Below are 27407 nucleotides of genomic sequence, written 5' to 3'. Positions count from 1 at the left end.
GGAGGACCTAACTCCGCGTCTACCTTGTGGTCGCCACTAGAGAGCCTTTGGACTAATGGCTATCAGTGGCACGATTAGTATGCCCCGCCCACTGTCACTTCAGACAAACGATTCTTTGAGTTACGTCGGTAACCTAGGTTCTTCTGCCAATCACCTCATTTCTTATTTGATTTCGCAGCGAAACCCTAAGCATAGTTCTTTCTCCATTAAGAATATTAAGCTTGCGTAAATTTTAAAGCAACAGCGAACGTTAAATAGTTTATTTTTATTAAACAAAGAGCCATTGCGAACATATAAGGGTTTAAATTAAAAAAATAAATAAAACAAAGATAACTCTCCATCGTTTCAGATACCGAAAGAATATTGTGAGAGGGAATAACGTATAACTTCACGTAGTTGTGTTGAAATGGGGTATACGTGTGGTCTATTCATCCGGAGGAGAGACATTGAACATTTACATTGAAAGGTAATAAAGTCTTTGGAAACGTGTAAACAAAGGATAGAAGCTGGGAATGCGACTTTGAACTGTCAACGGTTGACAGCAGACTGATACAGAAATAACACGCTACCGCAAAGCGATAAAGTATATATTCGTCCAACAAAACTCTAGGAATAGATGAATATACTATTTATTTATAAATCGACAACATACATCTGATATACTGCTTATATTAGTGTACATTCACAATGTATATATAGGTATAGAGTAGATAAACATAATATGAATGTATCAATTCGTAAAATATTTGTGCTTTTATGATTTAGCAACATAGTACAGGGTGGCCCATAAGTCCTTTGATATGAAAAAAAATTATTAAAATAAAACTAATTGCATTATGAATTAAATTTTTATTTACAATAAAAGCTTAAAAAACGGGAATTATTTTTTGAAAATAACGTCTTCTAAATGTAATCCGTTGCGATCACGGCACTCTTGCAAACGACGTCTAAAATTGTCGATGACTGCGCGGCACGTCACCGCTGTAATGCTTGTCATTTCTCTGCTGATGTTTTCTTTTAGGGCCTCAATTGACCGCGGGTTTGTGTCGTATACTTTAGCCTTAAGGTAGCCCCACAAAAAAAATCCATCGGGGTCAGATCTGGACTACGTGGAGGCCAGGAAATGTCCCCTCTCTTAGAGATCACTTTGCCAGGAAAAAGTTGACGGATAACGGGCATAGCAGTGTTAGAGGTGTGAGAAGTGGCCCCATCCTGTTGAAACCACGTCCTGGCATTAAAGCCTGAAAAGTTTTGCAATTCTGGTATGAAAAATTCTTCGATCATAGCCACATATCGCTCCGACGTAACAGTAACTGTGCGCCCTCTGCCATCCTCAAAGAAGTAAGGCCCTAGGATACCATGGGCTGTAATAGCGGCCCAAATAGTCACTTTCGGACTATGTAAGGGCTTCTGATGCTTAAGTTTTGGATTGATGGGGCTCCAATAGCGGCAATTTTGTTTACTAACATGCCCGTTAAGATGGAAATGAGCCTCGTCAGAGAACATTATGTTATTGAAGGAAGTGAACCGATTCAACATTTCATTCGCATAATTTTGTCTTTGAATACCGTCAGTTTCCTTTAATTCTTGAACCAACTGAATTTTGTAAGGGTGCATATGTAAATCTTTCTTCAAAATCCGTTGTAACGATGTCCTGGATACGTTTAATGCTCTGGCGCGCTTACGAGTTGACTGTGTCGGATTTTCGCGAATAGACTGTGTCACTGTGTCTATGTTTTGTTCCGTACGTGACGTCCTTGGGCGACCCAACCGCGGTTTATCTAACGTCGAACCGGTCTCCTCGAACTTAGCAACCCAGTTCTTAATCTTTTGAAGAGTTGGAGTGTCGTCAAAGTTGTGTAAACCTTTGTGTTCTCGAAATTTATGCCGCGCAACGGTTGCCGAATTATCGTTTTTATAAAATTCGCGCACACAAAACGCACGGTCCGCTCCGGTAAAACGCTTCATCTCGACTAAATTCCCAGAAACCGAAGTTCCTCCCCCCATTCCCCTGCACCGCTCACGCGCACCCTGTTCGTTTTATTCAAATTTTACTTTTCAAAAGACTTATGGGCCACCCTGTATATATAACAAGTAACAACGAACTATTAAATCTTAAACTAATGTCTCTAATTTAGCTTATAAAAATGTTATAATTACGTAATTAAAACTAATTTTAAGCTGACAGTAACAAATTGAATTGATATCTTAAACGGATACTCACAATCATAGTATATATAGTTTAGTGCCTTCACTATATTAACTAAAAGAATTTCATACATATTTTTAACTTTTATTTAAAAATACAATACCATTTGTATAACCAAACAGGCTTTAAAACTTTATTATAAAATAATTTAATTATTAATAAACAAAGTACTCTGTGTTGTTTAGTTGAACAACCCTAAAGCAAAAACTATTTTTTTACGAAATGATTTCATTGAATATTTTTATACATTTTTTCAGCAATTTCATAACGTCATTCTTTTATAACAGTAACATATATTACGTAAATAAAATAAACATTAATCTTTTACTATTCAATAGGATTTTTAAATTATAACAAAGCTTGGGAATGACTTGCTTTAACTTTGGTAGTAAAGATATTTTTGATAAAAAAAAACGTTTCAAATTTTTTAGGGTCTACTCGGTTCTGAATGTGATAAGAACCATCCTTGATTTAGTTCACGTGTGTCATCAAATTTGATTCTTCTTGCATCCTTCTCTTGATATCATTACAATTGATTCTAATTCAAAAATAAAATAAAAAAATAATTAATAAATATGTGTCAAGGATTTTCTACGGCCTAATAATTCAAAAACATTCGAGTTTTCATTGTTGTTTTTTTGTTCAGTAAAAATGTGTATTTATTTATTTTATTTATTAACACATTTTTGTACACCATAGATAATGAATAGAAGGATAAAATAAACAATTCATATGATTTAAGAGGCGGTTTTATCGTTCAAGGCGATCTCTACCAACCTTTATATATATATATATATATATATATATATTATATAATGTGAAATTAACCGGGATTGATCATCGATTTAATCATTGATTCATCATCATCTTTTAATCCGGTAGAACATCCACTGTTAGGCATAGGATTCTCCTGTCTTCCGATCAACTTAATTCGGTCGTTTGTTCACTTTCTTTCAAGCGGCCTCTATCGAACTTCCACGAACTTCAGACGACTTTAACAAGGTCACCTGTCTTCCGTGTTTATAGATATTTTTAAAAGATTATTATGGAGACATCGTTACAGCGAAAAGAAAAAAAAATAATTATATATCAAGAAAGTAAACTATAAAAACGCAATCGTAAATAACATTTTACGATTACAACAGTACGGTTGCGGTATATATTTATCTTATTTATATCCACAAACCATCTTTTCGAATTTAGAATTTGTATTACATGCAAATGTAAAGGTTGCGGGAATAATTAAATAATACACGTAATAATTATGCAAATACTCGAAGGCAATAGTGTTCTTTTCTCTCTCACACGCACAGATTTACAGATATTTGTACACACACTAAATTACTATAGGAAAAAGTTTAACTGTCTGTTTATATAAAATAAAGTAAATAAATAACAAGCAAATTTAATTGTGATATCTGCTGATACAGGCGTTGAAGCAAAGATCAATATTAATCATACATTTCAACAATCATAATATGACTCAAGAATGACTTACAAAAAGGTAACTAAATAATGGTAATGTGCATAGATTTATAGTAATACTAGCAGTACGCAGAGCGCACCAGCTTAAATCAATTTGAAGAAAGGATATTACAAAAATTTTAAATTGATTTTGAGTCATTTAATTAATAAAAAATCAACTGAAAAATCTTCGCAGACTTATACACAACAACCCTGCAATACGTAAACTATGATGATCAAATTCATAGTCCACGATTCCATAAACGACATAAAGACAAACATTCGTTTTTATGTAAATAAATTTACATACGTAAGATAACTAATAAATGAAAAAGATTTCTTCCTCCTTACTGACTCATCACGATATCTCTGGAATCATATAGCCTGGAGATTTGAAATTTAACTACAATATACCTTTTACTAAGTAAGAGTCAACTAAGAACGAATTTTATAAAATTCTTTCCGTAATTAGGTTTTAAAGGGCATTCATTGAGTTGGAACGGAAGACAGTTTGTATTAGACAAACGCATTGAAAATTAAAGGACAAAAACTTAAAGGTTTTATTACTTGGAAACTATGTAACATAAGTGGCTTAATACCATGACTTATATATCACCAAACACTCTCAAAAGCCATGACTTAATAGATGGGCAGTTGTAGCCCAGTGGTAAGGACTGCAACTTGCGGTCGTAGGCCGCGGGTTCTATTCCCGGGACATAATTCACAATCAAGCATTCCTTAGGATTGCCATTGCTCACTAATAACTTTCCAGGTGATGGGCATAGTGTCCTTTGCGTACCATAATACCATACACGATTGATTACTCGCCTGCCAAGCGTGGCAGTGATCATCTATGGGTTGAAACGATGACATGATACTTTCTTTGATCACACTCATATAATTTTTATAATGAACCAAATTTTAAGAGACACAAATCTCGTTTTCAAAGAGGTTACAGACCTTAATTTTCCATGCGTAATAAGTGTAGATCGAATCACCGTTCAGATATTTGCTCTTGAAATGGGCCGATATTCTCTTGAGTTTTAATTTTTTGTGTGCAGACACGATATTTTAGGATTGACCCTCGCGTACTGAAAACCTATGAATCTATATAACTATTTAAATTGTATAGCTGGGAACAAACTTATACACAAACACGAACTAATTATCAATAATTCCACACATATAGACAAACACACGATAGAGTTTCGATTAATTCCGGTAGACCAACACTATGTGGTCAATGAAGACCGGCGTTTGTTATATCCTGTGTAGAATAAACTATTGTTATGAGGGTATTATAATATTTGTTTTATTACTTATAAAGAATCGATTTCGGAATCATAGCTAAAAGTTAACTTGTTTTTTTTTATATATGTATATACTTATTTATTATATCAGTATTACATAATTTATATAAGTAAAATAAATAAAAACATACAAGTTATTCCATCGCGCTAAATGCAATCTTATAGAATACAAGTATGTATAATTATAACATATATATTAAAATCTACGTAAATAATCATGAGATAGAGTTAAGTTGTTTTATATAGGAAATAGGAAAATTAAAAATTTAAATAAGTCGTGAATCAAGATCTTTTTCGTTTTAGGGTGGAGGTGTAAGGCTACTATAAATAAAAAATAAACCCGGTACTCTAAACAAGACCACCACTGCTATGAAAGTAAAAAAAAACTTATCTCAAGCGGATAAGATCTTTGATTCTTTTTATTTAATCTATGAAGGTATTATAGTAAAATGTTTTCACGGTCATACGCCAAACTTATTAATAATGTCATATACTATCAATTACTTTTAAACAGTTAGGTGCATATTCATAGTTTATAAATTATATAAGGCTTCTTTTTCGTATTCCATACTATTCTACGGTGTAAAATGGAATTAAAAAATTCCGGAACGAGATAAGAACGCTAATTTTACATCTGTACTGTTATTGTATATAATTCTGTAGTTCTTGTATTGTTATGTTCGGTTTTAAATATAGTTTTTGATTAGTAAATCATTGGCGAATATAAAGCTCAACGAATCCGCTGGCTTGGTCACTTGGAGCGAATGGTATAGGATCGGAGCGTGAAGGTAGCATACCTGGAAAAACCGAGAAGTCGAAGACCAGTGGGTAGAACCAGGTATCGCTGGATCGATCGCGTTGAGGCAGTCTTGCGCGAATTGAATGTCAACCAATGGCAGACGATGGCGCAAGATAGAGGAAAGTGGAAGTCTCTCGCTTCGGAGGCCAAGACCCACTTTGGGTCACTGAGCCAGCGGAGAGTAGTAGTAGTTTTGATTAGTAGTAGGTATATATATGTGTGTGTGTGTGAATATTAATATAGCCGTAAAAGTAAGGTTATAAATTAATATTATACGTCGGTTTCCAGGTGATCATTACTACTGGGGGTTGAATAGCATGCCATAAGTCACCAAGCGGTGACAGGTTTAAGCGAACAGACTTGCTGCCAGTCGAGCCGCGGTACAGCAAATCGCCGAGATGGGCAAGAAGAACTCTAAACTAAAACAGGACACCATTGACCGCCTCACGAGCGCTACCTACTGTGAGTACCTAAGTTTAATATATTTAATTAACATCACTCAATGACTTATAAATCTTTAAGCACCTGTTTTAAAAAGCCTTCCGTATATCTACGTATGTTTGCAACCGAATTGCCAACCTTATTCCAAACTTTATATCGATTTAAAAACACCATAGCTATTGATATCACTGTGCTACATTTATATAACAAATTTAATGTATATCAATCATTACAAAATGTTAACAAGGTGATAGGTTGTACGTCTATAAGCTTTGAAGAGGAAAACACAAAGTTGATATACAAGGAGGTTTTAGACTTTTACACCATATTTCCAATCATTCCGTTAAGAATAAACTCTGAATGAATATGTTACATTAATATTTTATTTTCTATTTGAATGCGACGGAGCCGTAATTTCTGGCGGTACAAAATCTACTGCAATTTTTCCCAACGCGACGCCCACGATCTGCAGGAGAGCAATTTGATTGTTAAGGGGACAAAATGGAAGTGAACTTGACACAAGTTTAATCCTTTCGCTCTATTATGAAAAGTATATATTATATAAGGTTTAAAAATACTGATCTACAGGATCAGGCAGTAAACAATAATTAATTCTAATATGTATAACACTAATTTTGAAAACGCTCTTTCTGTATTATCATCACCTTGTTTATTATTTCTGAAACTATTGATTGAGTTTCTTGTTTCATAGATTAGTTGACAGCAAATGATCTATACATTCTTTAAAGGTTTACTCCTATCACTTATTCCCATCGGTCCATAGACATCAACTGCAAGACATAGACCTTCCCCAAAAATATATATTTATTTATTTACTTTATCGGAGAGTACAAACTTAGAAATATAAAATTAGTTACAATTGTTACTTTATAACTATCTCACTAAGAACATAATCTATGGAGGAATAAACCATAACCGCCACGCATGGCAAGCGTGTTGGCGATCACAGTGTGGTATTATGGTGTACATAGGAAGCTGCCCATCATTTGGAAACTTGTTTCTGAACAGTGGAAATCTTAAATAATTTATACACAAAGTGTGAATAAGATTTGATCCCTAATCGAACTTGCAACCCACGATCGCATGTCACAATTCTCTATCGCGGGACTATCACTAACCAGTCTATCAACAATCAATCTGTATATGTGATCATTTCAAAGTAGATCAAAAAAAAATTGATGTTCTTCGGTTTTTTTAGGTATTAATAATTTATTTTTGACTTCATCACATTTTTCTATATTTCTATTGTAATAAATAATATTATAAATAGTAGTGTTTTCACTAACATCCCTTAATACGTACATTGGGGTAGCAAAACCTATTCCGCTCATTCTTGTGCGTGACAGAGAGCAATATGCCCACAAAGCGTTCCGTTTAAAGCTCGCAACCCCATTACCTTTAAATAACCACACTTTCCACCATTGAAACTGGTCAAGGTGAAAACTATTATCTGAAACACTTTGTCACTGTCGGTTTCGCTTCATGGTTAACGGTTCACTTCTAAAGTAATTCATCTTTTATTCCACTTTACAAATTAAGTTATAAAAATGATAAAAGATTATTTATATCAATAACTATCTACCACCAAATCGCACTCTAAAATTTTTACTCTGTCGCTGATTAATTAAAAATAAATAAAACATGTTACGTAAACCACTTTTTTGATTGACATAATATTTCAATTTTATTAATATTCCAAACTTTATTCAGCCATTTTTGCCGGTATTTGATCAGTCATAACCTGCGGTAAAGGTCGGTGACTTGTGATCGGAGGTCATGTGTTTGACTCCCGTTACACAGACTAATATAATTCACACTTTGTGCATTAATTAAATAGTATTGTCATTGTTCACAAGCAAGTTACAGAGGATGGGAAGCTGCACCAACCTGCCCGCTTAGCGTTCCAATTGTGGTGTATCCCTCCATAGATATATTTGGAATACGCCTATGCCTTGCAGCAAGCGTCTATTGGTTAAAACGATGACGAAGTCAAATTTCGCAATTTGGAATAATATTACTATCATTAAATACGCGTGTCCTACGCTTCTAAGATGTGTTGACTTTATGCTAATGAAATAGTGTCCGAATATCCTAGTGTTTATTCGTTCATGATATGCATAAGTGACAAGTCAGTGTAACTTTAAAGTTATTTTCAACTAGAGACTTTTTTCCTATCCTGAATAAAAAATTCTGAAGAACCACTTTACATATTTTTTGTTGATTTCATTTGACGGCAAGTAGAAATACCTATAGGTGTTTTAAATAACTAAATAGCTTGTATGGGATAAGAATATTTTGTTCTTTATAATATTTCTACAAATTTCTAATTTTTTTATTTCTCCTTGTGTGTTTTATTAAAAATATGAAGAAAAATTGCTGTATGAGTTTAGCGTTTAACAATACATTTGGCGAGTCGATCTTATTTTAATAGAATAATGAACAATATAGATAGTAAAATTTTCTTTTCAACATTGGATTGGTATTTATTATAATAAAACCATTTAAGTTAAATATTAAGGGCAAAAATCCAATCAAATCCTTTTACAAAAATAAACTTTTCATTGTATAAAGTTATAAATTTATATTTTGTTAAATAAATGGTAAGATGTATATTCACGCGTTTAAAATAAATTCTAGAGAAATAACTAATTTCACCGTTCCTTTCATAACGCCGGACGTTGTGAGGCACGGTCGGCGTCCATTCCATTGTGGATAAGCTACATATATGAATAGAACCTTTTACTATGTCGTTTTTAAACCATTCATTAAAGTAGTGGAATAGTTTTCGTTATGTCACTGTTTCCGTTTTTATATGACGTATGTCCTACAAAGGTAACGTTATATATATATATATATATATATATATATATGTATATTTGATTAACATGGATGACAGTAAACATGACGCCAGGCATATTAAACACATAAAAAACTTAGGTCTCATTTTTATCCCATAATCAAAAGTATGTACTTAACATTGTATGCCAACCAAGTTCTGGCTGATGAATCTTAGGGATTGTAAAGATTGCCCAAATAGCTGCCGAGATTGAATTTTTCTAAAGTGTCTACGGAATATGGGGCGATGGTTTATGTATCTTTTAATCAGTTCGAAGATATACTAAATATAAATAATGGGATAAATTGAAGATAAAATATTATATTAGACAAAGAGATTTCTCGCACTGTTTTTTATCAGGCAAAAATTATAAGTGCCTCATAGGCTTTTGGCTGGCTTGGCTTTTGGCTGACGTGTGAAGAGCACTAGGGTAGTACTACAAGCATGTACATATTATATAACCTCTTAGAGAATTGTTACTATACTTATCCACGAAACACACTGGTACACCTAAGTATTTAAATAGTAAAGTAAGTTAAAAAAAAAACACTAATACAAATCAATATTTGTCCAATTTACTTATATACTCGGCGTAATTTACTCAATTTACTTATGTAATAAATAACGGCGTCGAATGAAATTATCTCTGCGGTTGACATCGTAGTTGGCCCGAGTAAAGTGTCAATGTGAACACCAACGCCGTCCTTTACTTTGATGTTGCCAACAGCGTTAGCGTTGGCTTTGGCGTCCGCGTTTAATTTGTTGCTGGCATCGGTGTCGAACGTTGCTTTGGTTTCAGCATCCACCAAGTCATCGGCCTCTACGCCGGCGTCTTATTCTGCCAAACATTAGGTGTTGGTGCCGGAGTTGGCATAGTGGTCTACTTCGGCCTTGGTGTAAGTCTTAACGTCGTCCTTTACTTTAGGGGTGGCGACCGTGAATGCATTGGCTTCGGTTTACGCGTCTTCGCGAGTGCTAGCGTCAATATCGTAAGCTGATTTGGTTTCGACTCCCGCTTGGACAACCTTCTCAACTTGGGCGTCGATGTCGGATATAATCCAGCCTCGGCTCCATCATCGGTGTCTTATTCCGCCAAGTCATAAGTGATGGTGTCGGAGCTGACCTAGTGGTCTACTTCGGCCTCGAGTAAGCGTCGGCTTAGGTGTCAACTTCCGTGTCGGCACTGACGTCGTTATCATAGAGTTCTTTGGTTTCGGCGACGGATACAACAAAAGCGACCTGTTGGCTCCATCGTCGGCTTCACATTCTGCCAAATATTAGGTGTTGGTGTCAGAGTTGGCCTAGTGGTCGACTTAGGTCTTGTGGTAGGTGTCAGCGTCGTCATTTACTTTGGAGGTGGCGACAACGTATGCGTCAGCTTCGGCTTCTTCACCAACGCAAGCGTCGGTACCAAAAGCTACTTTGGTTTCGGCTTCAGCCTAGTCAACGGCCTCGACCTCGGCGGCGGCGTCGGACATAATAAAGGCGACCTATTGGTTCTGTCGTCGACGTCTGATTTCGCTTAATCATAGGCGTTAATATCGGAGTTTGCTTAGTAGTCTACTTTGGCCTCGAGGTAGGTGTCAACGTCGTACTTTACATTGGCGTTGACGACGGTATAAGCGTCGGCTTCGGTGGTCGCGTCTTTGTCAGCGCTGACGTCGGTATCATAGGGTTCTTTGGTTTCGGCGTACGGTTATCGACGTCGGCGTAGGATACAATGAAGGCGATCTGTTGGATCCATCGTCGGCATCTGATTCTGCTAAATTATAGGCGTTGGTATCGGAGTTGGCTTAGTGGTGTACTTCGGCCTCAAGGTAGGTGTCAGCGTCCTCCTTTACTTTGGCGGTGGCGACGGCGTATGCGTCGGCTTCGGCTTTCGCGTCTCCATCAGCGCAGGCGTAGGTATCGAAAGCTGATTTGCTTTCGGTTTCCTAGTTAATGCCCTCAACCTACGCGTCGGTCACAATGAAGGCGACCTGATGGCTCCACACCAAAGCAGCCTCCGATATCGGCATCTCGAGTATGCTTTGGAATGTCATGCTTTGATATCGGTGTCCGCGTTGTCAACGGCTTCAACGTCGCCATCGAAATCGGCTTAGGCCTATGCGTCGGCTATGGTTCTGGAGTCGGTTACGTTTTCTGCGTCGGCCTTGCCACGGCATGGAAGACGACGTCAGCGACGGTTTCGGCGTCGGCTTCCGAAAATATGAGCACATTTAGTGTACAGTTTTCATTTATAAATCTTTTTGTGCAATTAGAGGTAGATCTACTGGGGATAGCTTAGAAATCAATCAGTTTCTAGAAACAAGGGCAGAATTTCTTATTTGTTTAATGAAATTTCTAACGTCAAAGAATAAGATACTCGAGCACGGCATAATTCCGAATAATCTATTTTATATTTCGCAGTTTAGTTTAATCAAAACGTAATTATTTTATTATCTGTCGAATTTATTTTAATCGGTACTATTAAGCACTTCCGTTTGTGACATGCATGTAATATAATCGTAATTTTAAATTTAGAATTACAGAATGCAAATATAGAAAGATTTTATAATTTATATTTAGTATTTCTAGTTCATTTGTGTATAGTACACCTTGTCCAAAAAATTAAGATTTCTAGTAAAGATTTCTAGTGAAGTCTAGTGAAGATTTATAGTAAAAATTAACGTTTAAAAAATGCTACATTTAAAATTAACAATTAATGTAACATATTTCAGAGTGATCATTTTATATAGGGTGATTGTATATAGGCGTAAAAAGCTAAAGAGAAATCTATAGGTACTTTGTCAGCATACTACCAGTATATTCACCCCTATGAATCTGTTACTACCTATTTCCTATTAACCTGTACAGCCGGTTTGTAAATGAAACTATAACATATTTGAAATGTTCATTTAGCAATTGCGCAATTATTATAAAATATAGCCGAGAAGTTTAATTAAAGAGTTTTCCTCGTTAATTAGATATGTGTAAACTTATATCATAAATTCAAACTCGGGTATCTACACTCAGATGTAATTGAGAATTGTTGGGAAACGACAGGGGAAGCTTTTATTGTGAAGTTAAGTGACTAAGTTTTGGAAGCCGGCGCCGCGTTGACTGGCAGACGCCGACGTTACTCCCTACCAATTTGCGAAAAGCTCCAAGGTAAACTTACAGAGGGAACACAATACGCTAAGAGGAAAATATAACCGTAATTCATTTATTCGAGGAAATTATACGATTTATGAAGGGAAAATATCGATAAATATTATTTAATGTTACACGTAAATCAAAGATAATTAATACAAAAATATAAGAATTTATGTCATCGTCATTTCAGCTGTAAGGTGCCCACAGTTGGACATAGGCCTCCCCTATCGACTTCTAATAGGACCTTGTGGGTGGACAATCTATGTTTTGCATGCGAACCTGTGATCTACACTTTGAAACCTTAAGGTCTAAGCGACTATCTTTTCTACGCGTTATTTGACCTACTAACAAATATATGTTTTTAACTTTGATATTAATAAAAGTTAAAAAAATCGTTCCTCTATTACGAATTAAAAAATATAATCCGTAATTGTAACAAAATGTGAAAATAGTAAATTTAAGCTTATAGAGAGACTCTTGAATATATATGTTAAAAAAAATGTATTATGTAATGTGAAAATTAAAGTTCAACATCAAAACTCTGTCGGCCATAAGTGAGGGCAATGCGGAGAAATATCTGAAATACACTGCAAAGTAAAGGCTATTGACACAGTTTAACGATACGAATACATTGCTATAATATTTCTACTTTCATTACATAATTGATTTCTTTTTGGTAAGGTATATTATTATTTTTTTTATGACAACGAGCTGTAAAATGTTCTGAAATGGCAGTAAGCGAGGCAGATCGCTCGTGAAATCAACGGCTTTTGGCCCCAATGGCCAAAAGCTTCCACCAGGAGCCGGTAGACGTGGCCGGCGTGAGTAGGCTAAAGTGGGCATCCATCAGCTAAAAAGAATAAAAGTGGAAAACTTTCTAGAAATCGAACATTCAAAACGCATGAATCACAGTCTAGAATCTGACATTCCTATCTTTTATTGACAATAATTAAATGATTCGTGCTGACAACATTGTTAAGATCTGCGAAGGACGCTTGATTCTGGTCGCATCTGATTGGTCCTTTTTGAAATCTTTAGGGAAGGCTATGAGAACTGTATGATGCCATAATATATACTATAGTTTCTTAAAGCAACTTTGAAACGATTTAAATGTAATGTAGGTTTAAATATATATTTATACATAGTATTATTACTTCCGTTTTTCTTCCCATACTACTGCCAGGTTCAGTGCGTTGACTCTACCATCAAGAATCTGACGAGAAAAATACTGCTAAATAAATGCGTTGAACAAAGAGCTTTATTGTCACTTAAAATTAGAAGTGCTACCGTTCATCTACCATGATAATAATATGCGTTTAATATAGCTGATACTATTTGATTAGTTTCGCTTTTAGTGTAGGGCGTTCCGTACATGCGGTAGGTGGAGTAAGGGGTGGATGGAGGTCTACGCGCCGTAGGCTACACATACTACGTGAGGGAATCCCTCATTCCTGACACCTTCAATGAACATGCCAAATTGTTACGAACATTTGTCGCGCATGCTTTCGTGTTGTCTATCCGACAATCTTCATTGCTTCAAACATGTTTCTTTATAATAATTAGGTTTTTTTTATATGCTCATCACTATTTCTCATCTTTTTCACCCGTATTATGTATAAAGTAGTGATTAATATTTTGGATAATATCCGGTATCGAAACATTAAAATATTATTAAAATTGTTGATTAAAATTAAAAAGTTAATCTAATACCAAACCAATATACGTATGATTGATGCAAGCCACTTCCAAACTGTGTACTACAGCATAATATTGTTGTAGTACACAGGTCGACTGGTTATAGTTGTAAAAGCTATAAATGAATGAAATTATAGCTGATTAGCTATCAATAATGTAAAGTAAACCTTAACCAAAAATCAATGGTTTCGGGAACAATAAAGAAGAATCACAATGACCAGTCTGGCGCTACTCGAATCCAGCAATTTCTCGCGACCATAATTATGTGGTCGGTCCACTTAGAAAGAGGCTTAACCACACAGCCTCTACCGACTCATTGTCGCAACTTAATAACCTTTCAGCCCAAACTGCCCTGCCCAAATCAAACGAACAATTCTTCGAGTTACATCGGTAAACTATGTTCTTCTTTACATCTCCTCATTACTGTTTCGATCCCGTAGCGAAACTCCGGATGCTTTTCTATTGACCTTTGGGTTACCTTCTTGTTTAACACATCGTAAATTTCCACGTCTATAATCCATATGTCATCATTCTACATTCACATTTGAGGAAAATAAATGTAATACACTTCACAGTGATCATTTCAAATTGTATGATTGAAAATAAATGTATAAATTTTAAAACTTTATTTAAGAAAAATTGGCTGTGCTTTTAACCAATCACCCTGTACATAGTGTATTGTTGTACCTTGACATTTTATCAACTTTAAGCCGACGGACTGTTGACAGGTAGTTTGAAATAAAAGGATAATTTTCGTGAATTTTTAAATTTGGAAAATATATATATCGATCTTTCTAAAAGTATGCAATCCGTAGCTATAATTTTGTATTGGATATCTTATTCGTTAACAAAACATATTTAATAGTCATTTCGAAATTAAAAACGATTTAGCTTAACGAAAATAATTAATATCTTGACAATGATTAATTGTTCATGGTAAAATTGCCGAAGATAATTTGGCAAAATATAGATAGAAACTTCGATACTTAAATTTAATGTTTCTAATCCTGAGTTTGCTTTGTTGGATGTCAACTTTGGACGGCTATTTTTACTGCCAACAATGCTAGCAAATTGCCATGTTCGAAATACGCTTTGCGGCAAATAACTTAGCTAATGATCAACGAAGTGAATAGCTGTCGTGTTAGGACTTTCCGTGGAACTACTTCGTAGGTAACACAATCAGAGAGACAATATGTTTGTCCCTTCACATTATTATTCAAAGAAAATAAATCTATCAGTTTTCCGTTCTATGGTATACTGTTTGAAAAACACGGCAATTTGAATTGTAAAATTGCTATGCAATTGTCTTCATTTATATTGCATATACTTAATATTAGGAGGACTGGAAAGTAATGTCGTTTCTGTCGACATATTTCACAAAAAAACCGATTGATTTTTACCGCTCCGGCATTGAAAGTTTTATACTAGATGGCAAAATGTTGGTGATAACAAATGTGAACACTACACCCGTTGATAAATATTGCACATCGACCTTCGGAAAGAGACGATCGGCTAATTTCAGCTTTGTAAAGCGTTATCTCTGTCCCACGAAATACATAGGTAGTGTGGGACAAAGATAATGCTGTTCGAAGTCGAAATTAGCCGATTATCTCTTTCCAAAGGTCAATGTGTAATATTTATCGCCGGGTACTCTATATTGTTGATTAGAAATAAAAACTTGTTAAAGATGTAGTCGTTTGAATTTAACTTAAGAAAGTGACATTACTTTCCATTTCCTCTAATACAATTAAAACACTATTTCTTAGTGACATAAAATGAAATACTGCGTCAATTATGTGTTAACGCTGATAAATTTCGTAAAACACATCTCAGTCTGGTTTTCATTAAAGTCACTGAAGATAAATGACATTGAAAGGTTATTAACGTGATTTTTCTATGATATCATACCAAAAATAAAGTGATTCGTGTATGAACACAATTGGCTATGTCGGTATAGACCAAATTGGAATATCCATATGCAATACACATTTCACACAGAATACAGCAGGGGCCCTAACTTTCGGGATATAATACCACGGACATCCTTTGTTAGCGTCAACAGAAAATGGGTGTAGGTCGCTTCTAATCGGCTCTATTAGAATTCTTCTATGTAGAAACCTATGTTAAGGAAGTCCTACAATCGACATGAATGAAGAAGGACGTTATATTTTATTACGTTGTAAGCAAATTGATCTGTCTATTCTCCATATCCTTTAATTCTTGACAAAATATTTTCCGTATTTAAATAACTGGAAAAAAATCCCATCTGTTTTTATATATATATTTATATTCGACTTTTATTAAACTATGAACCTCTTTCGTCTTGATTTATCCTACGCTTTTTTCATTTCAGTCCGCAAGTGTTTTTATATAATTCACTTAATCCAAATTCAAAATATTTTCGTTCAAGTAGGCATTTACGTGGCGAAAACGAGCCAGTAGATGCGGCGTGGGTAACCCCCCACTGAGTGGACCGACGATATAGGTAACGAGAAGTAGCTGGATGTTGACAGCGCAAGACAGGTCATCGTGGCGATCTTTGAGGGAGGCCTTGCAATGGGCGCCCATCAGCTAAAAAGAATAAAAAGAAGGCAACAAGCATTATTGAATCGTTCTTTATTTTAACATTGCAAGTAGTAAGCTACCACCGTAATCTCAACGGTTGCTCTTTTTAAAAGAAACTCCACAGTCTTTACGTGTATCTAAACGTAAAGATACATAATTTTAGCCATGTAAATCGGTCAACAAATCAAATTTTAAACATTTCGATAAACTAAAATCACTTGATTGTTATAGCATTTCTTTAATAATATACTTATAATGTTAGATTTAAGACAAAAAAGGGTCCGAAATATAATGTGGAAATGTATTATATATGCACACTCAGACCCGTAAGAATTTATTTACGTAACACCCTACAGTGAAGGACAAAAAAGAAGAAGATTTTTTAAATTGAAAGATGTTTGTAGTGGTATAGGTAATAATAGACGAAAATCCAATGATTAAAAGTTACATTCCTATACGAGTGGGCACCATATATTTGGATTTCCGAGAAGCAATTTTTGGATCAACACAAAATAATCTAAAGTCAAGGTAGAAGACAAGCTACCGAAGATTTCCTTAAACCTCTTTGATGATCATCACCCTCTGCGTTCACAAAGATCCGTGAACTTTCACTAAACAGTGCAGACTAACTTTGTTCTATTTACGAGATAACACCTTTCACTACCTCATTAATCACACTATAACGCACTTAAACCGTAACTAAGTTATTTAGATAAAGTAAAAGACTTTCGATACCGGCTTCTTGTATTCTATATTTAAAAAATGATGGTAACATTTTTTAGGTTTTTAAAAAAAAACTTTCGTAAGAGCTGTTGTTTTGACAACTTAAGCCACACGACTTGAACGAAAAAATTCGTTAATATTTATTACAGGATTAGTCTAAATAACGACCTTTAGACGTTGCATCATCTAAATCAGGGGTGTCAAACGCAAGAATTAAATTGGGCCAAATAAACAAAGCCGCAAAAAAAAATGTCCCAAAACATTTTTTATATTTTGACTAGTAATTTGTAATAAATATATATAAAGCGAAATTATTGTTTACATACTTATATCTGACATCTCTTATCTGATTTTATGTTTTCTACTATCAAAATTGTTCCAAGGTATATATTAACTAGCTCGCAAAAATTTTGCAAGATGCTAGCGAGCCGCGAGCTCGACACCCCTGATCTAAGTGTAACAGCACCCTTTGTTATAATAAGCTTACGCCAAAAGACGGCAACCTGTATAACTTAAGAAAGAAAGTTTAAAACTTGTAACGTTTCAGATAATATTAAAGTAGAAGTATACAACTTGCAAGGAAGTTAATTATGGCCGCTTTTTTATGTACTAGTAAACGCTATTAAATTTATTGAGACGGTGTTAATTGTGCTTACAGAGTTAATTAACAATCGGATATATCTAATTATCGCTGTAATATATATTTAATTTAATTAAATCTATGAAATTTAAAGAAGGAATTATTTTGAAATCTAATAATTCTACACTTAATATTCAATTTAAAAGAATTTCTTTCCCATATAATTAATTTACGTATAATAATTTACAATTGAAATTATGTAAATTACTTTTAATATTTTTGGTGTAGAAACACTTTTAGGTTTCCAACAAGTGCATGTGAAATTCTTTTAAAAAAAATTCCAGCCTAATAGACTGACTTGTCTTTGAAGGTTCTGTGTTCAATTCCCGATATGTGACTTAAACGATAAAAGAAAGGTTTCGTATTCTACAAATCTGTATTGTACTGTACGATTTGTAGTTAATGGTTATTTTTGGTTTTGTAAGGATATAATGTCAGATTGACTTTATACTATGTCTCTAAGAAGCTTTTTCGTATATAATATATTCATGAATTTTATTATGTTATAGAGTTAATTATATATTTATTTATTTACTTTATTGGAGATATACAGTAACAAAAGGCAGTAAGAAAGTACAAACTTAAAAATATAAAATTAGTTACAATTGTTACCTTATAACTATCTCACTAAGAACATTTAATGGTTTATAGTCAAACAATGACAAAACAAATAAAAACATTACTGAACAGGGATTAAAGATCCAGCGCATTCTGCATATCACTCCGCAATAATTACGAGTCACAGCAAGCCGTCACGTTCCAATGAGGTTTAAATTGTATTGTGTGTAGTCAATCATTTCGAACGAAATTGTCTTTTAAAAGATACGAGAGAGCACGAGAATATATCAATATCAATAATATATGAATTTTGAAATGTATTATTTCTGTATAAGGGTGCACGTTTACCGATATTTGTTTTAGCCGTTAATAAAAAAGAAAGATAATTATCAACTTTAATAACGATTTCCGCTTCCGTTTTGAATGATGTAGTAACTTTTCAAATTAATTAGATAATGTTCCCCTCGTGTCTTAGGATGAACTTTTGAAAAGGGTTGATTATTAAAAATTCATTACGGATTACATTTATCCCTTTTATGTTATGTTGAACCTTAAAACCTTTTGGTTGTTGCCAAGTTTTGGCAAATTAATTAGGAAATCTGTATGATCTTTTACAGTTTTTATGTATGATGTTAAAGATATGTATACATATATATGTAAATATATATACAAATATATACATATATATATATATATATATATATATATATATATAGAGAGAGAGAGAGAGACGACTTGGGAGACCCACTCCTAAGTGAACCGATGACGGATTAGATCGCGGAAGTCCCTAGATGCGTGTAGCGCAAAACCGGTCATCGTAATGATCTTTGAGGAAAGTCTGTCTTGAAGCTGTCATTTAAACGTCGTCCTTTCAATTGAAAACCCGCAACTGATGTCATCTCTAAACTCAAACAGTAAAGTAAATAAATAAAGTACAACTAACAGGAAAAATTATATACATGTGACATCCTCTAAAAATAAAACAGAAAAAATATTTAATGTTATATTTTGATAGACAGACATAATTGTACATTTTTTTTATATTAACGTAACATCTCAGACAAATCTAAACACAATTCTCCACTTGAAGTGATATGTCTAAAATACACGAGATTACTTTTTTAATTATATACATGTGACATCCTCCGAAAAGAAAATCGAAAAAAATATTTAATGTTATATTTTGATAGACAGACATAATTGTACATTGTTTTTATAGTAACGTAACATCTCTGACAAATCATAACACAATTCTCCACTTGAAGTGATATGTCTAAAATACAAGAGATTACTTTTTAAATTATATACATGTGACATCCTCCAAAAAGAAAATCGAAAAAATATTTAATATTATATTTTGATGGACAGACATAATTGTACATTGTTTTTATATTAACATAACATCTCTGATAAATCAGAATACAATTCTCCACTTGAAGTGATATGTCTAAAATACACGAGATTACTTTTTAAATTATTTCGCTGAGTGTCGTTTACACAGAACTTAGCTTAAGTAATTACGTAGGAGTACTGTGGATGCCGCCGGGTCTTTTGGGACTCGTGCGTCGAGCTCTGCTGAACCGGAATCGGTACAAAAGATAGTTAGACGATTCGATGAGTCGTTTCTCTGTCTACTGTTCCATGTTCTGAAGTTTTTTCATTAATCCGACGAGTATAGAATCTGGTACTTACCAATTTACCGGTATAATCAGAAAAGTTTTTTTTTCCCGATATTGGCACAAATACAAACCTAAACGTAATAAGATATCTAAATGTAATAAGACTTATGTGGCTTAAAAATTACTTAACTGATATTTTGCAAATAATAAAACTTAATTTAAAAATTAAATCCTGAAATTTATCAAACGTAAGAACACGTACAGACTATGTACGCAAACTATGAAGTTTATTAAAAGAAGAGTGATGTCGTTTCTGTCGACATATTTTACAGAAAAACCGATTGATTTTTACCGCTCCGGCATTGATTTGTATATTAGATGATAAAAGGTTGTTGATAAGTAAGCTAAATATATACTGTTGATCAGAAATAAAAACTTGTTCTAGTCGTGTAAATTTAATTTAAAAAAGCGATATTACTTTCCAGTCCCCCTAATATAACAGTTATAAAAAGTTTTTTTTTATCTTACGTAGTTTTCAGGCACAAATAATAAAAAAAAATTATATTACTATATTATCATTACGTTATTTATTATTAAATCTATTGATTTTCGGATAGTGTGTACAATATGTTAATTGACAATAATTGAGTTATATCAAGATTTACATGAAGTATATATATATATATAATGAGTAATACTTAGAGTAAAATAAAAAAGAAACAATTTACGAGCAAAGTGAGAATCACTTTAACATAACAAAGTAAACCCGTTATAAATTTTCAGTTGTGAATGAACAAACAAACCCGTTTAACGCCAGTGGACGGATCTTGACAATGTTTATGCGGTGTGAAAATGGCCCGTATACGTGTCGTAATAAATGTTTGTTTCGAGTTTTACGTAATTATATTTTGTGCGGTACGGCCACTTTTAAGTGACATCTAGTGTATTGGATTCATGATACTTCACCATCCTTGGGGTTCATTTAGCTTGAGACAAAGCACCTTTAAGCACCTATTGATGTTACACTACAAAAACATATTAAAATTAAATTTAACAAGAGTGTTCATAAGTCGTCAGTATTTCAAAGACATAGAATTCTGTAAATAACCCTTACCTTAAGTCTCCTAATCATTGACATATTAAACCTTCTTCTTGTAAAACTTTATGGCGAAGCTAACAAAGCTGCATTTCCATGATCTCTAAATATTTTACATCACCGTCAGACAGTTTACCAATCATCTTTCTGATAATTCTTTAGTTAATAATATTCTTTATTGTACACAATACAAAATATATACGTAGTTGCATAATAGTAAAGAAAGAGAACTATGAGCTGTCATATCGTACGAGGCAATTTCTTCCAGACAACCACAATATGGAAACAGTAGAAGTATAAATAATGTGTAGTTAACGTGTACATATAGACAAACCATACATACATAAACATGTATACATATACATACATATGCATATATAGCATGAATAATAAATACGATATAAAATATAATTATAATTACGATAATAAATACAGTCATCTGACTTGAATTGAAATTGCCACAGAAAGAAAGTTCCGTAAACTTTTCTATGATTTCACTTGTAGCAGAATGGTTTTAATTTGTTTATCTCTCGTCCTTTTCAGCCCAATAGACAACCAATTCCAGGCATACGCCTTGTTTACTTATTGTCCTAAATATTTACATTAACAAAACCTTAAGTGTATTTGCATGTTAACGAATAGCACTTGGAATCGACGGATCGCAACAAAATATTTACTTTCACAAAATACTCTGAATCGAGTAAATCATTATCTGTAATAGTTGCATCGATTTTCCAGTAAATAGATCGATTCGTTATCAACTATTATTATCATTTAAAAAAAATCACATTTTATTAGGATATTTATTTGTGGTTATATAGAGTTTATTAATATTTAGTACATTAGTATTGAAATTTTTATGAAAAACAACTCGTATTCGGAAAGCTCTCAATTCAATACCGTTATATCTGAAGATGAAGGTGAGGTCTTTGACCAATGTGTGTTGCCCATGATGACGTGGATCCGAGACGTGGTCTTTTACATTGGGAAACAAAAGACTCAAGATCAGAGAGCAATGGAGAGAGCTATAGTCGGAGTTTCATAGAGAAATAGGTGCAATAATTGCTTGTCTGAATAGGCAGTGTGGCGGGGACATTGCACAACCGGTGGCTGTTAGGACTGATAGGTTCTCAAGTGATGACCACAAGTCGATAATATAAGGTCGCGGTAAGTTGCTTGATGTCGACAACGTAAAACCTTGAAAGACCTATGTCTTTCAAAGAAGGTATATCGGTTAAAAAGAAGAAAAAGAATATGTATTTTACTTAACATTTAATCAGGACGATAAACCCGCATCGTGTTTAACCCATTGCCATGCCATTTAGCTCGGCGAAACACAAGTCCAAGTGTTACACGTCAATGTATGGTAAGATCAGAACTGCACGAAAAAAGTCACATATGAGCCGAAATGTAAATGCCTCTGTATTTGACACTCTTTTTAAATTATGGCTTTTTTAACACTGCTTTTCTAGTCCAATATTGTCGCATATTTGATATTTTAACTTGATTCATCAATCGGCTTGTTATGTTTACGTTTGGCAAGACGTTTGCAAGAGTCCGGCTCGTCCTATTAATGTTTGGGTCGATGTTTTCATCACGAGTCAGACTAGTTAAAGAACGACAAGAGATTAAGTCAGAATTAATTTCCAAAGTGTCTGGAAAAGTATATTTAATTCTGAACCAATTAAATGTTCTGAGATTCATTTGTACCTAAAAGAATTACATTTCTATATAAAAATCGTTTGGCCTCCAACTTACTTTGTTAGCTTTACAAAGTTAAATAAAGCTCAAAGCTGTGTCGAATAGCACGCGCCCGCTGTTTAAGCGAAAGTTATTTTATTTAACTTAGTGTTTAACTTACACCAAGTAACCGTTACATCCGGATCGGGTTTTTTATTCTTTATTTTTATTCTTCATTTTTAAAGCTAATACGCAATTCTCGAAACGTCCCCAATGCTTGTACAGGCTTGCATACTAATGAACGAAGGACGGTGTCACCGGTAACCCAACTTTCATTTTTAGCATTTTTTTATTTAAACCTTTAAGTGTTACGTATTTGATTTTTATATAGAGGTAAATTGTTATACTTTCTCTCAGAAATTTTAAAAAGATATCTATACACCGCTAGTTCTTTTTTTGATGATTATAAAAATAAATTAATTATTGTCTTGTACATTCAAACACATAATTGAAAACTAAACTAAGAATCTTCTTGAATAAAAATATTTTATATAAATCTGTGTAAATTGCACTACTTAATAAGTTGGATGCTTAGAATGCATGAAACATATTAATAAAAGTGACCCAAATATATTAAATAAGTAACCTCAAAAGATATCTATGGTGGGATATACCAAAATCGCCACCCTTGGCAGATGGACTGGCGATCGCAGTATGAAATTATTCCATTTTTATGGTCACCGATATTGTTGGCCTCTCGTACTCCCCTATCTCGTCTAGGGTCGGGAAACTTACAATATTTAATGAATTATTTCACATCCTTCTTTTTATTTCTTTACTCTTTCACTGTGATATTATGGTACGCAGAGGACGCTGTTGCCCATCCTCTTTAAACTTCTGAAAGCATGATTGCTTTATATTTGCAATCCTAAATATTTAATGCACGAAGTGTGAATTATACAAGATTTTGTCCGGGGAATCGAGCCCGCGACATACGAACGCAAGTCAATGTTGTAAATTACACTTAAATTGTTGTTAAGTTCACAATTTCATTATTATTAGGTTACACAAATAAATACATTAACATCATGAAATTTAAAAAAAAAAAACAATAGAAATGCACTTCTATGTTGTAGACTGCTAGAGAAAGTTTATTTTTCTTTTTACTTGCATTCCAATTATAAATATAATAGATTGTCTAAGTAACTATGTTTACAAAACAAACCTTTTTAAAGTCATTTGAAAACACTAAATGCAAGCCGCTTGCATTCAGGCCTATTATAATTCTATAGGGGAGGCCCATCTTCAACTGTAGATATCTGTTCGTTGAAATGATTATATTGTGTATATGTCCGACATATTCGCTCCGTTGCGAGTTTTAATAATTAAAAAACAGAGCTGCATTAATATAAAGGCATGTTCATTTAATATCTTTATATAAATATATGGCCTCTGTTGAGTTAGGTAGCTTCTCTTGCAACCTAAATATGATCACGTCTTTAGTTTAAATTGCTCTATTTCTCAATGACATGGATCTAAATCTTTATGTTCTTTCTCTACAATTTTAACAAGCCTTTTCTACGAATCATTTCGTATAATTTTTAGAATTATTTTCGCTCAATTTTATTTTTACACTCATTGTAAAGTTCAATGAATGCAAGGCATTAGTAGTATATATATACAACTTTATATATATATATATATATATATATATATATATATATATATATATATATATATATATATATAAAGTTGTGAAATTGACAATTTCACTAAAAAAACAGTTAATTATATCTCTGTAACTCTATCTGATTGAATAAGTTATGTAAATGAAATTGTATTTATACCGAACCGTTATAAAGTTGTCGAAAGACGCAGGATAGATGAACCTTTCAACCGGCTCTGTAGGAAATCTATGGAACCAACCTACGTCCAGCAGTGGACATATTATGGGTGACTTGATATATAATCTACATAATCTATAATCCATTTTGATATATAATCTATATAATATATAATCCATTCAGCTCTATGTAACATACCCAATACCACTTTAATTTGCCAATCCGCAAAAAATGTATATTTATTAGGTGGATCGAAAAGTAATGTCATTTCTATCGACTTATTTTCCAAAAAAAAAAAGATTGATTTTTACCGCACCTTCTTTGAAAATTTGTATAAGAGATGACAAAAGATTGCTGATAACGCTGTGAGCATATTGTTGATTAGAAATAAAAAACTTGTTAAAAATGTATTCGTGTGAATTTAACTTAAGAAAGCGACATTACTTTCAGGTCCTCCTAACATTTATCTTCATATATAAGATATTAAATTTTAAAGCCGTATCCATGCTATAACAGGGTACAAGTACATTTATTTGCTTCACCTGTTCGAATCATTATACAAAACATTTAAATATCGAATTAGACTAAAACATTTCTGTTTACCGCAGTGTAAAGGCTTGGTACGACGAAGAAGTACGTAATCCGTGTGGTGATGGCTTAAACGCGTTCAAATTCCTTCCGTAAATAGAAGTAATACGTCATTTTATATTCGGAAATTAGGTCATCTATTTATTCTTTTATTCTCCATTCTTTTTTAAAAAAAGATCGACGGTTAAAATGTCAGTTAAAATTGTCTATGACAAATAAACGAACTGTAAGGTATCACTGAAGAATAGGCAATAAAGTATTTAATCATCTTACAAAATTTTGTTCAAATAATTCAACAGTTGACTCTTTTAATATCTCTGAAATATTATAAAATAAATTCATCGAACAAAACATTGTTATAAAATCATCACAGGATTTAGTAAAGTACATATATTGTAAAAGTGACAAAAAACCGGTCTGTGTTTGTTTTAGGCTTTTCTCACGAACGCTTTTGGAAACCACGTAATTTTAAGTTGTAGAATACCTTATGAAAGTTATAATTTTGATGACACTCTGTAAAAAAAAATATATTATTAAATGAATACGCAAATGGAACGCACTGGTACAAGAAAATCCTAAGTAACAACTCGCTACAATCGACATTGTTCATTGAACGCGCTACATTAAACTTACATAGATTTGTTCTAAAATCTTTTATTAAATCTATATTCTAATATTAAAGTAAAAAGAATTATTTAAACATATTAAAACGCTAAATCTCTAACCTGTATATATCTGGTTAAACAAAATATAATTTTAATCATAAAGCGTAAGTGGTAGTCTTAAAAGTCACGTCGGCAAAGCCAATAAGCTTAACCGTTACGTCAGGTATTCATCATAAAATTGATTAAGTCTGTACTTTCCAAAAGGTTTACTTCAACTGGTCAATGTGAACACGGTTTTCTAATTTGCTATTATCATGTCAGCCGGTAGACGCCCACTATGATGTGACTTTGATAATATCATCGCTCGCCCTAGCGGGCGGCTTTTTTTAATGATTCTAATTTTTATAGCCATGGTGTATTCATTGTTATTTCTTTTAATGTGTTGTAATTTTTTTCTTGCGTTCACTGAGCGCAGATAGTTTAGAGACGGTTTTCAGCTATTTGATACGGATCTTTCTTCTCCCAGCTGTGAGTCACTAGACAGCCTTTTATTGTTTACAATTTTTAATAATGTTAATAGTAAGTATAATTCAAATCGCCGGTAGCTTTTTTATCAGTATTTTCAAATATGTACAATCTACGAGTTCTAATACAATTTGTAATTTTTTTCTGGCTAATAATGGCGGAAAGGCAGTCATATTTTTTTCTCTAAATAAACAAAGTACAAATAAGAATTAAATAAATAATACGCAAAGCGTTCCTACAAATAAAAATATTCAAAAACTGTACCGTTAAAATCACCTTTTAAAATATACAAAAATTATAATTTTTAATCTATGCTATTTAATTTTTCGTCTTTCCTAAAAGGTTGCATTGTCGTACTTATTTTGTGGGATGGACATTTTTTTAAATTATTAAACATTATGTTCCAGAATTTTATAAAATTGCGTAATAGGTTCTTTCTTGAGAAAATCCGGCACGTCGAAAGGAAAGTGAGTGACGTGGAGATATCATTTGGATTCGAACCGGGAATGAAAAAAATTTATTAAAAGATTTGAACTTTGGGGTTGTCATATAGCATATGTCATCGTTATCGATTATTTTAAAACGGTGCAGGTACTGCGTGCAGTATCAGTGACAGTTTAATATTTAGGTGAGATGAAAAGATATTTTGATGAATTTCAGCATTTTGTAGTATCACCAGTAAAGGATCTTTCTAACCCAACGTACGCCTATTTTTTTTTATTTACTATTTATAAAATAGACAGTTATTTAAATTGATCGTGAAAATTTTAAGGGTTTGAAAGGCTTTCATTATTATTCAAATAATATCACCGAGGTCGATATAATTATGAGTTTTGAAGGTAAACGTCCAATAAAAATTTAACTATAAAACATTTGTACAATTCAGTGGTTATTATAAAAATAATATTGCATAAATTATGCAAATACAGTTCGTGTGAATACGCCGTCAAATTATCGCTGTTAAACTGCGATTTGATATAAATAACACATTTTTACCTCATAACTAGGTTGAGTCACGCGCGGAATTTCAAACGGGGTCACATGGGAGTTTCAC

At 33.2% G+C, this 27407-nt stretch overlaps 1 protein-coding gene across 1 annotated transcript in view; it reads left to right on the top strand.

The window, feature by feature from the left end:
* Positions 1 to 438: 438 nt before the first annotated feature.
* Positions 439 to 27407, top strand: part of LOC137919549 (frequenin-2) — a 137264-nt gene continuing 110295 nt past the window's right edge. The window contains exons 1-2 of the mRNA XM_068762648.1: positions 439 to 466; positions 6071 to 6244. Coding sequence (XP_068618749.1) covers positions 6181 to 6244 — 64 coding nt within the window. The 5' untranslated portion in view covers positions 439 to 466; positions 6071 to 6180. The remainder of the gene's footprint in view (positions 467 to 6070; positions 6245 to 27407) is intronic.

Source organism: Battus philenor, unplaced genomic scaffold, assembly GCF_028537555.1.
Source record: "Battus philenor isolate CCGP_79_NKW_IND1 unplaced genomic scaffold, ilBatPhil1.0.hap1 SCAF_1, whole genome shotgun sequence".
In the NCBI taxonomy this organism is placed as follows: domain Eukaryota; kingdom Metazoa; phylum Arthropoda; class Insecta; order Lepidoptera; family Papilionidae; genus Battus; species Battus philenor.
Note: the sequence above shows the minus strand (reverse complement) of the source record. Positions and strands in the feature narration are given on the sequence as shown.